At 46.7% G+C, this 15,804-nt stretch overlaps 1 protein-coding gene across 1 annotated transcript in view; it reads right to left on the reverse strand.

Annotated features, from left to right (window-relative positions):
* Positions 1–15,480, reverse strand: part of LOC100588139 (zinc finger protein 717-like) — a 54,073-nt gene extending 38,593 nt beyond the window's left edge. The window contains 2 exon segments of the mRNA XM_030805305.1: positions 12,928–12,986; positions 15,425–15,480. Of these exon segments, the coding sequence (XP_030661165.1) occupies positions 12,928–12,984 (57 nt within the window). The 5' untranslated portion in view covers positions 12,985–12,986; positions 15,425–15,480.
* Positions 15,481–15,804: the final 324 nt, after the last annotated feature.

Genomic DNA, 15,804 nt, shown 5'->3' on the forward strand with positions numbered 1-15,804 from the left:
TCAGAGGCCCAGCAAGCTCCCCTGCCCCCACAGGCTCAGTCGTACCTGGTCCCGCCACCTGGTGTCTCTCTCCTCCCAGAGCCCACTCTAACTTTGGATCCAAGTTGAGGCCAAACCAGGGTACTGTCACAACCCGGCCTGGGGTGTGCAAGCTCTGGGCAGTGCTGACATGCCAGCCCCCTGCCACTTTGGCCCCCTCCAGACTTTGGGCACTGACAAGCACAGGAGGGAGGTTGAGGTGGGGCTAAGGGTGGCTCAGCACTGGCCTGCAGGCACCCCTCAGCTCGAACAGCCTGGGCGCTGTGGGCACAGCTACCCACCATGGGTCTCCTCTCAGCTGCTGAGAGCTGAACAGACGTCAGGATGACCTGCCTGCAGAAAGGAGCTACCCACTGCAGGTCTCCTATGAGCTGTACTGTTGCTCAATAAAGCACCTCTTCACCTTGTCACCTTCTACTTGCCCACATACCTCATTCTTCCTGGACGCAGGACAAGAACTCAGGACCCGCTAACCAGCAGGGCTGAAAGAGGTGTAACAAACAGGGCTGAAATGCGCCCCTTGCTTGCCAAATTGCAGGCAAGAAGAAGAGAAGAGAGAAGGAGAGAAGAGCTGTGGCCCTTCAGGGAGCCCAGACCTAGGAGCTCCCCAAGCCAGGGCTGTGACACCTTCTTTGGGGCTCTGCAGTTCCCGCACCTCCAAGCTTCCAGGTGCCACTGCATTCCCTGATACCCGCAGTGGAGGCTGTTTGCAGTCAGCCTGGTCCAGCTGCAGCCTCACAGGGAGCTGGCACCTGTGCCGGTGCCTGGAGCTGCCTGCCCCACCGCAGCTGGCATGCTTGGCTGTGTGCAGTGGCCAGATCCCATGCTCGCTTGCTCACACACCCCTCACTGCTCTGTACCCAGCTCGCCCTTGGCAGGTGTGGGATCCAGACCATTAGCATGAGCTGAGTGGACAGAACGAGCCCAGTGGGCCCGAGCAAAACACAGGTAAAGGTGCCACCAGCCAGAGGTTTCAGGCAGAAAAAGTGACACCCCAGGATTCTGTAACACTTGTGCCCTTTGACCTCTCGGAGCAGCTGGGGATTGTGGCAAATTCTCTCTCGGATTTCAGAGCTCCATGGATTTGTGTTTTGAGCTCTGAGTTTCTTTGAGCAAATTTCTGTTCCAAACTGGGAACAGAAACGGGACCGGGTCCAGGATCAGATTTGATCCAGTAGTTAACTGGCTTGAATTCAGTTCCAGTTAGAGGCCTCCTACATCTGACTGGGTTAGAAGGAAAGTGGTAGTAAATGATAATATTGGAGGGGTTGTAAAATGTGGCTTTTGAAAATTCACAGGGATTTTTGTGTTCTACCCCTTTGTTTCATTTTTCTCACACACTTACACAGGAAGAAAAAATCACTGGCTAAGTTAATCAAGGGAAGCTAGGAGTAAAGCCAATATTTTAGGTAAAAACAGGATCCTTAATTTCTGGAAAACTAAGTTCCTTCTGGCTAATACATTAGGCCTGGGAAGCAGGAAAGTCTTACAGAAATGGCAAAATCTTACTAAAGATAACTTACAGTGGAACACTCCAAATGAATAATGCCCTGAAGTGCATTTAAAAATAAGGGCTCCCAAATTAGTCTCATCTAACGATGCCTATTAATATGCAAAAGCTTCTAAAAAGATTTAGAGATGGCACGGCCCATCTGGGAGCAAGTTTGAGTCTTACCAGTTTGATACTGGGTGCTAAGCAAAGTGGCTTGTGTCTGTCTATGTTTTGTCACATATATTTTGCTCTGGGCAGAATGAAAAATGTTAATTTGGTTACTCCAAGCAACCCCTTGGGCAGCATCTTGCAAAGCTGAGTGGATTCTTCCTGTGGTTCCATGATTTTCCATTGTGATGCAACTTGGCCCCCAGAGCTATAATGTGGTGAGGACGGCGACAGAGCAAGACACTGTCTTTAAAAAAAAAAAATGGCTGGGCGCAGTGGCTCACACCTGTAATCCCAACACTTGGGGAGGCCGAGGCAGGTGGATCACCTGAGGTCAGGAGTTCGGGGTCAGCCTGACCAACAAGGAAAAACACCGTGTCTACTAAAAACACAAAATTAGCTGGGCGTGGTGCACAGGCCTCTAATCCCAGCTGCTCAGGAGGCTGGGGAAGGAGAATCACTTGAACCCGAGAGGCAGGGGGTTGCAGTGAACCGCGGTCGCACCATTGCACTCCAGCCTGGACAACAAGAGGGAAAATCCATCTCAAAAAATAATAATAATAATAGATTTGTCTATAAGGTTTTATGAAAAATTGGATGACATTCAGCTTTCTCTCTTTAAAGAAGATTTTCAGGTAATATTAAAAAATAATGAAAAATTTGTTTGCCTTGTAAATAAACTACAAAAAAAAAAAAGAAAGGAAAAACAAGAGGCAGATCGTTTGGGAAGATAAGTCTTCCCTCTATCAATGAGTAAAGATTTTTGCCCTTTAAAAATTTTTTAAGTCATGATTTTAGGTAAATGAATGACTTACGGTGACCTGGAATTCTATTTCATAACATCAAGTGTTTAAACCTTTAATATATTTAATAGGCTTCCCAAAATCAAATTTCAACTTCAAAATTGTCTTTTCTGACCTCTAACTTTGGGATGCTACAGAGGCCCCTGAAGCACCCAAAAGAGAGGTAAACAGGACTATTTACTATTTAACATGTCAAGTCACATGGGAAGCACTGTCAAAATAAAAAATAATGTTGAACCTTCTTCAGGGTATATTTAGTGTATGTCATCAATCCGTTCTAAAATTGTATAGGATTTCTGAAATTCTTGGTTTTTTTTTTTTTTTTCTTGAGACGGAGTCTCGCTCTGTCGCCCAGGCTGGGGTGCAGTGGCGCAATCTCGGCTCACTGCAAGCTCCGCCTCCCAGGTTCACGCCATTCTCCTGCCTCAGCCTTCCGAGTAGCTGGAACTACAGGCGCCTGCCCCCACACCCGGCTAATTTTTGTATTTTTAGTAGAGATGGGGTTTCACCCTGTTAGCCAGGATGGTCTCGATCTCCTGACCTCATGATCTGTCTGCCTCGGCCTCCCAAAGTGCTGGGATTACAGGCATGAGCCACCGCTCCTGGCCAGGATTTCTAAAATTCTAATATGTCTATATGCTATCTATCATAATTACTTGTTTTGTTTTGTTTTGAGACAGAGTTTCCCTCTTGTCGCCCAGGCTGGAGTGCAATGGTGTGATCTAGGCTCACTGCAGCCTCTGCCTCCTGGGTTCAAGTGATTCTCCTGCCTCAGCCTCCGAAGTAGCTGGGATTACAGACACCTGCCACCACACCCAGCTAATTTATTTTTAGTAGAGACAGGGTTTTACCATGTTGGCCAGGCTGGTCTCAAACTCCTGACCTCAGGTGATCCACCTACCTTGGCCTCCCAAAGAGCTGGGATTACAGGCATGAGCCACCACATCCACCCTAATTATGGTTATTAAGTTACTGTAGACCACAGAAATAACCAAATTTCCTTGTCAATTGTCTTTAACTGTAACTATTTAAAGTCATTTCCACAGTTAATTGCTTAATGGTGATGCAGTTTCTTTTTTTTTTCTTTTTTTTTTTTGAGACGGAGTCTTGCTCTGTCGCCCAGGCTGGAGTGCAGTGGCGCGACCTCGGCTCACTGCAAGCTCCGCCTCCTGGGTTCACGCCATTCTCCTGCCTCAGCCTCCCGAGTAGCTGGGACTACAGGTGCCTGCCACTGCGCCCGGCTAGTTTTTTGTATTTTTAGTAGAGACGGGGTTTCACCATGTTAGCCAGGATGGTCTCGATCTCCTGACCTCGTGATCCGCCCGTCTCGGCCTCCCAAAGTGCTGGGATTACAGGCGTGAGCCACCGCGCCCGGCATGGTGATGCAGTTTCTAAAAACTTCACAAGCGTGCAAAATTTTAGAATATAGTGTCTCTTAGAAGATTCATGAAAGAACGAAAAGGACCCTGAAAAACAATCGTGAACATAGGTTTCTAATAACTTTAATATCACGGGTAAAAATTCCCCGTAAGTTCCCCAATTCCACAAGAATTGGACTGGTTAAGAATTCCCAAAAGTTAGGCCAGGCGCAGTGGCTCACGCCGGCAATCCCAGCACTTTGGGAGGCCAAGGCTGGCAGATCACTTGAGGTCAGGAGTTTGAGACCAGCCTGGCCAATGGTGAAACTCCACCTCTACTAAAAATACAAAAATTAGCCGAGCATGGTGGTGTGCGCCTGTAATCCCAGCTACTCAGGAGGCTAAGCCATGAGAATCCCTGGAACTCAGGAGGCAGAGGTTGCAGTGAGCCAAGATTGTGCCACTGCACTCCAACCTAGGTAACAGTGAGACTCTGTCTCAGGAAAAAAAAAAAAAAAGAATTCCCAAAAGTCTAATTAAAAGACTGACTGGTTTATAAAACTGCTAACCCAAGTAAAACAAAAATTGAATACTATAGGTACCAGCCCCACAGGGTCAATGGGTCTCTCCCCGTGTGCAGCGATGAGACAGTGTAGAAATAAAGACACAAGACAAAGAGATAAAAGAAAAGACAGCTGGGCCTGGAGGACCACCACCACCAAGACGCAGAGACCAGTAGTGGCCCCGAATGTCTGGCTGCACTGTTATTTATTGTATACAAAGTAAAAGGGGCAGGGTAAAGAATATGAGTCATTTCCAATGATAGGTAAGGTCACGTGGGTCACGTGTCCACTGGACAGGGGGCCCTTCCCTGCCTGGCAGCCAAGGCAGAGAGAGAGAGAAGACAAAGACAAAGACAGCTTATGCCATTATTTCTACATATCAGAGACTATTAATACTTTCACTAATTTACTACTGCTATCTAGAAGGCAGGGCCAGGTGTACAGGATGGAACATGAAGGTGGACTAGGAGCGTGACCACTGAAGCACAACATCACAGGGAGACGGTTAGGCCTCCAGATAACTGCAGGAAAGCCTGACTGGTGTCAGGCCCTCCACAAGAGGTGGAGGAGCAGAGTCTTCTCTAAACTCCCCCGGGGAAAAGGAGACTCCCTTTCCCGGTCTGCTAAGTAGCGGGTGTTGTTCTTTGACACTTTTCGCTACCGCCAGACCACGGTCCGCCTGGCAATGGGCGTCTTCCCAGACGCTGGCATCACCACTAGACCAAGGAGCCCTTCTGGTGGCCCTGTCTGGGCATAACAGAAGGCTCGCACTCTTGTCTTCTGGTCACTCCTCACTGTGTCCCCTCAGCTCCTATCTCTGTATGGCCTGGTTTTTCCTAGGTTATGATTATAGAGTGAGGATTATTATAATATTGGAATAAAGAGTAATTGCTACAAACTAATGATTAATGATATTCATATATAATCATATCTAAGACCTATATCTGGTATAACTATTCTTGTTTTATATTTTATTATACTGGAGCAGCTCGTGTCCTCGGTCTCTTGCCTTGGCGCCTGGGTGGCTTGCTGCCCACAGAATACCAAGGAAATATTTTGCCAGATTTGCATGCTAAATCAGCCAGTACTGAAATTGTTTAGATATATAATTTAAATAAACTCCATGGTCTAAGTCAAATTACCTAGAACTCATCAGTTACCAGTGCCATGCACCTAATTTGGAGAAACTGCTGGTATTCAAGAGGATGTAAGTCTAATGTTAATTAAGCACAGACTTATGAAGAACCAGGATGGCCGCCTTGTCCTTCTTAAGTCCTTAAAGCTTTTGTTATTTAAAGTTCTGCATTCCATAATGCATCATGGAAAAGAGAAAATGATCCAAATTAAATATATTGGTGTGGTGATTTCTAAATTGCTCAAATAGTTTATAACCAATGTTTGGTTTGTCAAACCTATATTCCTAGGAAAACAATCAAAACTTCAGGTCCATTTGGTTACCCGATGAACCATTTAAACATTTTATAAAGAGATTTCATTCAGTTGTCATTTTCAATGCATGTTTTCTGATGGTATAAAAGCTCTTCCATGCAAGAGGGTTGATGTTAAAACAGTAGATTATTATGCTGCAGTGTATTTTCACCAACTAAAGAAAGCTTTTTCTGGTTCACTGAGGACAGTCAACCCCTTCACAATCTAGAATCTGATGACTGAATCTTCTGAGAACATCAGAGAAGGACTGCCCTTGCCATCCACATGGTAGCAAAACTTTAAAACCTTAAACATTGGGTTCATAGTCTCACAACTCAGAAGGGTCCCTCCACACTTGGAACCGTATACCCACTGGAACCCTTAAGGTAATGCTTACCAGGACAGTTTCCCCCCAGAAGAAGATGGCATCCTTAATGTGAACAGCTTTTCCCAAGATCACAGATCAAGACTTTTCTACTATCATGAGACTCTTAGCTTAAGTATCTGTGCAGCTGTTAACACTTATGGCATATGGAGAAAACATTGGGTATTATAAAGATTCGGTTGTAGGGAATTAACAAAAAAACCCACTTAGTTAAGTGAGTAAACTCTTTATCTAACCCATTCTTTAATCTATTTGATTTTAGGTGGTTTGATTTATGGGGACCCTGAGTAAGGAGCATATGTCAAATTCTTGGTGTTATCCCAATAGTCATAAGAGTCTCCCTGGTGCACTGTACTTCCTCAAATGTCTTAAGAATTTGCATGCAGCCATCTCTAAAATGTCAAATGGTATATCTTCAACTGGAATGACAAGAGATTAAAAAAAAAATGTGCAACCATAAGGACACTGTAACCTATGAATGACATGCTAAACTGGAACCCGAAACAATGGGAGTGATGTGCTAAAACCGGAACCCGAAACAATGGGAGTCACGTGCTAAAAGCCGAACCCGAAACAATGGGAGTGTCACGTGCTAAAACCGGAACCCGAAACAATGGGAGTGACGTGCTAAAACCGGAACCTGAAACAATGGGAGTGTAAAACCGGAACCCGAAACAATGGGAGTGACGTGCTAAAACCAGAACCCGAAACAATGAGAGTGACGCGCTAAACCAGAACCCGAAACAATGGGAGTGACATGCTGAAACCGGAACCCGAAACAACGGGAGTGACATGCTAAAATCGGAACCCAAAACAATGGGAATGACGTGCTAAAACCAGAACCCAAAACAATGGCAGTGACGGGCTAAACCAGAACCTGAAACAATAGGAGTGACGTGCTAAACCGTAACCCGAAACAATGGGAGTGACGTGCTAAACCGGAACCCAAAACAATGGGAGTGACGTGCTAAAACCGGAACCCGAAACAATGGGAGTGACGGGCTAAACCCGAACCCAAAACAATGAGAGTGACGTGCTAAACCGGAACCCGAAACAATGGGAGTGACGTGCTAAAACCGGAACCCGAAACAATGGGAGTGACGTGCTAAAACCAGAACCCGAAACAATAGAAGTGACGTGCTAAACCGGAACCCGAAACAATGGGAGTGACGTGCTAAACCAGAACCCGAAACAATGGGAGCGATGTGCCAAAACTGGAACCGAAAACAGTGGGAGTGATGTGCTAAACCAGAACCCGAAACAATGGGAGTGACGTGCTACACCAGAACCCGAAACAATGGGAGTGACGTGCTAAACCAGAACCCGAAATAATGGGAGTGACGTGCTAAACTGGAACCCAAAACAATGGGAGTGACGTGCTAAACTGGAAACCCAAAACAATGATAACTAAAAGTGGTGCTAAGGCCCTATGTTTTGGTCACACTCTCAACCAAGTGAGAACTTGACTAAAAAGGAGGAATTTTTTTTTTTTTTTTTGAGACAAGAGTCTCACTCTGTCCCCCAGACTGGAGTGCAGTGGCACGATCTCAGCTCACTGCAACCTCCGCCTCCCAGGTTCACACCATTCTCCTGCCTCAGCCTCCCAAGTAGCTGGGACTACAGGCGTCCGCCACCACACCTGGCTAATTTTTTGTATTTTTAGTAGAGACGCATTAGCCAGGATGGTCTCAATCTCCTGACCTTGTGATCCACCCACCTCGGCCTCCCAAAGTGCTGAGATTACAGGCATGAGCCACCACGCCCAGCCAAAAGGAGGAATTTTTTAAGCAAAATTATGGGAGGCCATTGTTTTGAACTAACCTCATGCCATAGGTCCCAACAGACCAAACCAAACCAAAATGGAGTCACTCACGCTAAATGTAACATATTCAAACTAAGACTTTAAGGAAACACATAAATCCTAGAACAAACCAGGTTTTTTCTCCTGTAAACAGGACGTTCCAGCATAAGAAGGTACCTTCTACTCAAGTCCTTGTTCCACCTTTTCAAAACTCACTGGTCTATTTCCCAGTGGGTTTCTAAACCAAGTAAGTACATTTGCAATGGTAATAGTGACACCAGTGACTAAAGTTTTGGCCAATCTCTCAAAATTGGGAAAATAACCAAAGGGAACGAATTCTTAAAGTGAACTAAGTATGGCCTGAGAAGGACTCCATAATTCTATATATGAGTCCTGTGGATGAACTGCAACCTATCTTAATAGGTAGACAAGAATGAAAACCTAACTTGGGAGTATGCACCTGGAACTACAGCTGTGTCTTGGCCAATCCCAGTGGCCAAACTTCAACCACTCAGGCACTGCCAAGTGTTCAAACTGTGTTCAAACAAGGCAAACGCTGAGTTGTTTCTGTACCTCACTTCCGATTTCGGTATGCCACTTCCCTTTTGTCTATAAATCTTCTTACACCACATGACTGCGCTGGAGTCTCTGTGAATCTGCTGTGATTCTGGGGACTGTGCGATTCATGAACTGTTTATTGCTCTATTAAACTCCTTTAAAGTTTTTCTTTTAACAGAACATACAAGAATTTCCAGATCATGAACAGACGTTTTGTAATACCCAACCTTGTATTAACATTAATAGACTCTTCCTTAGATACCTAACCTTGTTTTTAATACGAATAGACTCTCCCTTAGCTGAGAAAACCGGACAAACTCCATTTGCCTCCTTCATTTACAAGACATCAAGGGCTCCTTACCCACCCCCTTTCCTCAAGGACTTTAACTTGTGCAAGCTGACTTTCAACACATCAAAGAGTGCAATAACTGATACAGTGCTGAGGCAAGCGATGTCCGCAGTTCCCAGCAATTTACTCGGAGATAGTACCATAAAGCCCCCACATTTGTCCAGCAGATAACGCCCAGAGCCCCCTCACCTATCACTTTGTGATGAATTTAAAGCCCCTGCACCTGGAACAGTTTGTTTTCCTGTAACCATCTGTCTTTTTAACTTTTTTGTCTGTTTTTTCTTCTGTAAAGTTGCTGCAGCTAGAATCCCCCCTCCTCTCTCTAAATCAAAGTATAAAAGAAAATCTAGCCCCTTCTTCAGGGCTGAGAGAATTTCGTGCGTTAGCTGTCTCTCAGTTGCCGGCTAATAAAGGACTCCTGAATTTGTCTCAAAGTGTGGTGTTTCTCTCTAACTCGCTCGGGTATGACAGTTTCAACTACGGTAGAAGACTCGAGTAAGGCAAATACAGTTCCCCTAAATTTGACTATTATTTAGATTAATGGTGAGTTTAGAAGAAATAAGTCAAGACTACACAGAGTGGGCTAAAGTGCAAATAAATACTGGAAATATTTCCCAGAAAATATAACTATGAACAGGCTTCTGCACACCCTGCACGTAGAGATGAACTAAGAAAAAGGTATGGAGAGTTACTTAAGGACCTGTGGTTAACTCAGTCCTCAAGATGTTCCGGGTTTCATCCATGCATCAAGGAGGACCTCCCAAAAGCTGTTTGGGACCACACTCTTTGAGCAAGGAGCATACCTTACGATGGTAGCTGTGCTTTAGCGGAAGATGACCATTTCCACTACACAACACGCTGTGCTTTAGCAGACGATGACCGCTTCCACTGCACAACTCGCCGTGCTTTAGCAGAAGATGACCATTTCCACTACACAACACGCTGTGCTTTAGCGGCAGGTGACCATTTCCACTACACAACACGCTGTGCTTTAGCAGAAGATGACCATTTCCACTACACAACATGCTGTGCTTTAGCGGCAGGTGACCATTTCCACTGCACAACTCGCCGTGCTTTAGCAGACGATGACCATTTCCACTGCACAACATGCCGTGCTTTAGCGGAAGATGACCATTTCCACTACACAACACGCCGTGCTTTAGCGGAAGATGACCATTTCCACTACACAACACGCCGTGCTTTAGCAGAAGATGACCATTTCCACTACACAACACGCCGTGCTTTAGCGGAAGATGACCGTTTCCACTGCACAACATGCCGTGCTTTAGCAGAAGATGACCATTTCCACTACACAACACGCCGTGCTTTAGCGGAAGATGACCGTTTCCACTGCACAACATGCCGTGCTTTAGCGGAAGATGACCATTTCCACTACACAACACGCCGTGCTTTAGCGGAAGATGACCGTTTCCACTGCACAACATGCCGTGCTTTAGCGGAAGATGACCATTTCCACTGCACAACATGCCGTGCTTTAGCGGATGACCTTCCACACAACACCGTGCTTTAGCGAAGATGACCATTTCCACTACACAACACGCCGTGCTTTAGCGGAAGATGACCATTTCCACTACACAACACGCCGTGCTTTAGCGGATGACCTTTCCACTCACAACACCGTGCTTTAGCAGAGATGACCATTTCCACTCACAACACGCCGTGCTTTAGCAGAAGATGACCATTTCCACTACACAACACGCCGTGCTTTAGCAGAAGATGACCATTTCCACTACACAACGCCGTGCTTAGCGAAGATGACCATTTCCACTCACAACATGCCGTGCTTTAGCGGAAGATGACCATTTCCACTACACAACACGCCGTGCTTTAGCGGCAGATGACCATTTCCACTACACAACACGCCGTGCTTTAGCAGAAGATGACCATTTCCACTACACAACACGCCGTGCTTTAGCAGAAGATGACCATTTCCACTACACAACACGCCGTGCTTTAGCGGCAGGTGACCATTTCCACTACACAACATGCCGCCGTGCCTTTAGCCAGGCAGCGATGACCATTTCCACTACACAACATGCCGTGCTTTAGCAGACGATGACCATTTCCACTACACAACACGCCGTGCTTTAGCAGAAGATGACCATTTCCACTACACAACTGCCGTGCTTTAGCAGAAGATGACCATTTCCACTACACAACACGCTGTGCTTTAGCAGAAGATGACCATTTCCACTACACAACAGCGTGCTTTAGCGCAGTGACCATTTCCACTGCACAACACGCCGTGCTTTAGCGGCAGGTGACCATTTCCACTGCACAACACGCCGTGCTTTAGCGGCAGTGACCATTTCCACTGCACAACACGCCGTGCTTTAGCGCAGGTGACCATTTCCACTGCACAACACGCCGTGCTTTAGCGGCAGGTGACCATTTCCACTGCACAACACGCCGTGCTTTAGCGGCAGGTGACCATTTCCACTGCACAACCGCCGTGCTTTAGCGAGATGACCATTTCCACCACAACACGCGTGCTTTAGCGGAGTGACCATTTCCACTGCACAACTGCCGTGCTTTAGCAGACGATGACCATTTCCACTACACAACACGCTGTGCTTTAGCGGCAGATGACCATTTCCACTACACAACACGCCGTGCTTTAGCGGCAGATGACCATTTCCACTGCACAACATGCCGTGCTTTAGCAGACGATGACCATTTCCACTACACAACACGCTGTGCTTTAGCGGCAGATGACCATTTCCACTACACAACACGCCGTGCTTTAGCGGCAGATGACCATTTCCACTGCACAACACGCCGTGCTTTAGCAGAAGATGACCATTTCCACTACACAACACGCCGTGCTTTAGCAGAAGATGACCATTTCCACTACACAACACGCTGTGCTTTAGCGGCAGATGACCATTTCCACTACACAACACGCTGTGCTTTAGCGGCAGATGACCATTTCCACTACACAACACGCTGTGCTTTAGCAGAAGATGACCATTTCCACTACACACCCGTGCTTAGCATGACCATTTCCACTACACAACACGCTGTGCTTTAGCGAGATGACCATTTCCACCACAACCGCGGCTTAGCAGAAATGACCATTTCCACTACACAACACGCCGTGCTTTAGCGGAAGATGACCATTTCCACTTCACAACACGCCGTGCTTTAGCAGAAGATGACCATTTCCACTACACAACACGCCGTGCTTTAGCGGAAGATGACCATTTCCACTCACACCCTCCACCACACACACCGCCGTGCTTTAGCGGAAGATGACCATTTCCACTACACAACACGCCGTGCTTTAGCAGACGATGACCGCTTCCACTGCACAACACGCTGTGCTTTAGCAGAAGATGACCATTTCCACTGCACAACACGCTGTGCTTTAGCAGAAGATGACCATTTCCACTACACAACACGCTGTGCTTTAGCGGCAGGTGACCATTTCCACTACACAACACGCTGTGCTTTAGCGGCAGGTGACCATTTCCACTACACAACACGCTGTGCTTTAGCGGCAGATGACCATTTCCACTGCACAACACGCTGTGCTTTAGTGGAAGATGACCGTTTCCACTGAACAACACTACAAGTGTTTACTGCCAGGCCGGTGTGAAATATGTTCCAGCACATAATCGATGTCACCAATGAAGGTGGTGGTTCAGACTTGGTGCACGCAAGCTTTCCTGTCCCACAAGAACACGGCATGCTCTTTTCTCGGGTTCCATTCCAATCACGTAACAAACATGACTGCCTTTTTTGTCGCAGCATCAGAAAGATCAAAGGAAAATTTGCACTCAACTTAGACAACTCTAAGCTCTTATAACCTGCCTATATCTACAGGTCAGCTTTATCCTATTTATGTATATTTCCTTCAAGCTGAGTTTCACTTATTTCTACTTTTCCTTTTTAATTCACAGACACCCATAAACTCAGAAAATACAGTGTAAAACAAAGTGAAGAACAAATAAACAACTCACCAGAGATTTTTTCGTTTCTTGTTGCTCTTGGAAACACCTAGAGGACACTGGAAACATAGCTGGGAGAGAAGGCAAATGACGTGGATTAAGGAGAGAACTGGTGTGGTGTGGTCCCAGATTCTTCCGCCCAACACTCTAGACACATTACCTGGAAAAGCCCTCCTCCCTCCTGAAAAAGAAAAACTTCCCCGTGGGAGAGGAGTCCTTCACGCCTCATTAGGGGCAGCAAAGACTCAAGATACATCTACAAGTACACTAATTGGTAGACATTAGATGCACAATTTATTTTTGAATAAAAATATATATATTACCTACTAATTTAGCAACAATATTACCTAAAGATATAATCTAATAATTTAATACAAAGAAACATTATAAGTTCACTAAAATAAATGTTATAGAAATATATTGGGCTGTATTAACTGTTTTCCTATTAATATGTGGATTCCACAAATAACTTCATATGAGTGTTCCCATGACAGTACATCTTGCTTTTCTATACCAGAACATCATGGAAAGTGCATCTTGCAACCCAGCAATTTTGGCCTACAATTACGTTTTTTTAAATGTACATAATATGTATTTCCTGCAGTACACCATTCTACTCATGTTTCCCAATAACACCTTTCCCTGTATCCAAGCCCTCATATTACACCCTGACAATAAATTGGGCTTTTCCATCTGACTTGTCCAGTGAATGGACAATGGAAAACGTGATGCAAATACCCATTGGTTCTTGCCTTTTTGGACACAGTCATATTGTGAAGAGGTCTGGAGCTACCCTGTTGGAGACACAGGGCCTAGCCAAGAGTCACCAGAAACCGCCAGATTGTGAAGGAAACTATCTTCAACCAACCAGGCTCAGTCAAGTCACCAGGTGACCAAGGCCTCTTTTGTGATCCAGGCAACACAAATATATCAACTACCCAGCTGAACCCACCACACGAAAATGCAGATCCGCAGAACTTCGAACAAATAAAATGGTGGTTTTCTATAAGCCAGTAAGGTTTAATTAGTTCCTTAAACAGCAAGTATTAACTGTTACACCTAAGCGAACAGAATTCAATATGTTTTTAACAAAATTACGTAGGGGGACAAAGTCTTAAATTACAAATCAAATACAATCAATAGAACTTCACAATCTAATGCTAAATTTGGTGAGGCACTAGGTTTAATGTATCTCAGACGCTGGAAACAACGGGCTAAGGTTGAAAGAATGGGACTGTGTTTGGAGAGTATTTTAATCTTCTCAGGTATGACAGGTCACTCCTGCACCCCAGACCACACTTTCAGGCCCCTTCAAATAAGGAAGATTTCCTAGGTCCTTGCCTGTTCTTCTCAGCCGAATTCACCTCAACCTTCTGAAAGTTCGTCCAAACCTTCCACTATCACCTAGTCTTTGCAAATCTCGTGCATTCTAGGCAGTAGAACTAATATTTCCTCAGCGAGGAAAACTGGGATCTTCACCTGTGACCCTTTTTTTTCCTCCTCTGAAGCACCACCAGTGAGAGATTAGACCAGAGGGCTGTTCTTTCAAGTGTGCTTCTTATTCATAGGGAACCCTCCCCTTCAAACTTTATAACACACGGTTAAGACTGAAGTACCCGGCCGGGCGCGGGGGCTCACGCCTGTAATCCCAGCACTTTGGGAGGCCGAGGCGGGCGGATCACGAGGTCAGGAGATCGAGACCACGGTGAAACCCCGTCTCTACTAAAAATACAAAAAATTAGCCGGGCACAGTGGCGGGCGCCTGTAGCCCCAGCTACTCAGAGAGGCTGAGGCAGGAGAATGGCGGGAACCCGGGAGGCGGAGCTTGCAGTGAGCCGAGATTGCGCCATTGCACTCCAGCCTGGGCGACAGAGCAAGACTCCGTCTCAAAAAAAAAAAAAAAAAAGACTGAAGTACCCTTAAGGCTGAAGACCATCATCCAGTACCCCACCTCCCTCGCGGAATCAGTGAGTTCTTCCCTGGAAACTAGGTCTCGTATAAACTTCTGTAAACGCAACCCAGGAGGACTAGGCAGGTCACACAGTGAAGGAGGGAACCAGAAACTTCACTTGCTAAAGAGACACCGGGAAACCCAACTAATACAAACGCCCAGTTTAAGACTCGAGGAGCACGCGTTTCGCACTACTCCTCTGGGAATGGGGAACGTCTCCCGAGAACTGTGTGTTAGCACCGGGACAGATGGGCAAATTGAGCGTCATGGGGGTTGGTAACCGGGTCCCTCAGCGGCAGGGCAGGAGCGTGGCCTGCAGACTCCGGGCCCAGGGCCACCGGCCTCGCCTACCCGCTCCTGCGCCTCTAGAACCCGCTTCAGTGCCGGGACCCCACGCCTGTCCTCCCAGCCCCCGCCAGGGTCCGCGGCCCGCACCTGCACGTCAGGCCCCGCCCGCCCGCGATGCGCCCACGCTTCTGCTCCCACCAACTGGGGAACACTGGTCCGGCCCCCGGGATCCCCTGAGGCCCACGGGTTCCTCTTCGCCCTCGCACGCACCCGCAGGAACATACAACCAGGTCTCAGGCGTGCCGAGCTGCAGGAGTGCCTCTGTGTTCCGCACTTCCGGAGGAAAATGGCGGAGTGGGCGGAGCGGCGCATGCGCAGAGAGAAAAGCTGGTTCCCAAGGTCCTTGATGGTAACATCATTGGAAGGTGACACTACATTTCCCATGAGGGTCTGCGGTCCCCTGTTAGGAACGCACGCCGGACATTCTATTTTGCCCAGCAGTGAGTCCGGTTACGCGGAGACCCGGACTTATTGGATCAGGACTGGTCCCTACCCACGTGACACAGATGTGGCATTCTAGTTCTTTATTAAATCCTGGTTTCACAACCTGGGATATTGTGAAAATAATAGAGAAATTCCAATAGAGGCCA

The sequence above is a fragment of the Nomascus leucogenys genome, chromosome 24 (assembly GCF_006542625.1).
Source record: "Nomascus leucogenys isolate Asia chromosome 24, Asia_NLE_v1, whole genome shotgun sequence".
NCBI lineage: Eukaryota > Metazoa > Chordata > Mammalia > Primates > Hylobatidae > Nomascus > Nomascus leucogenys.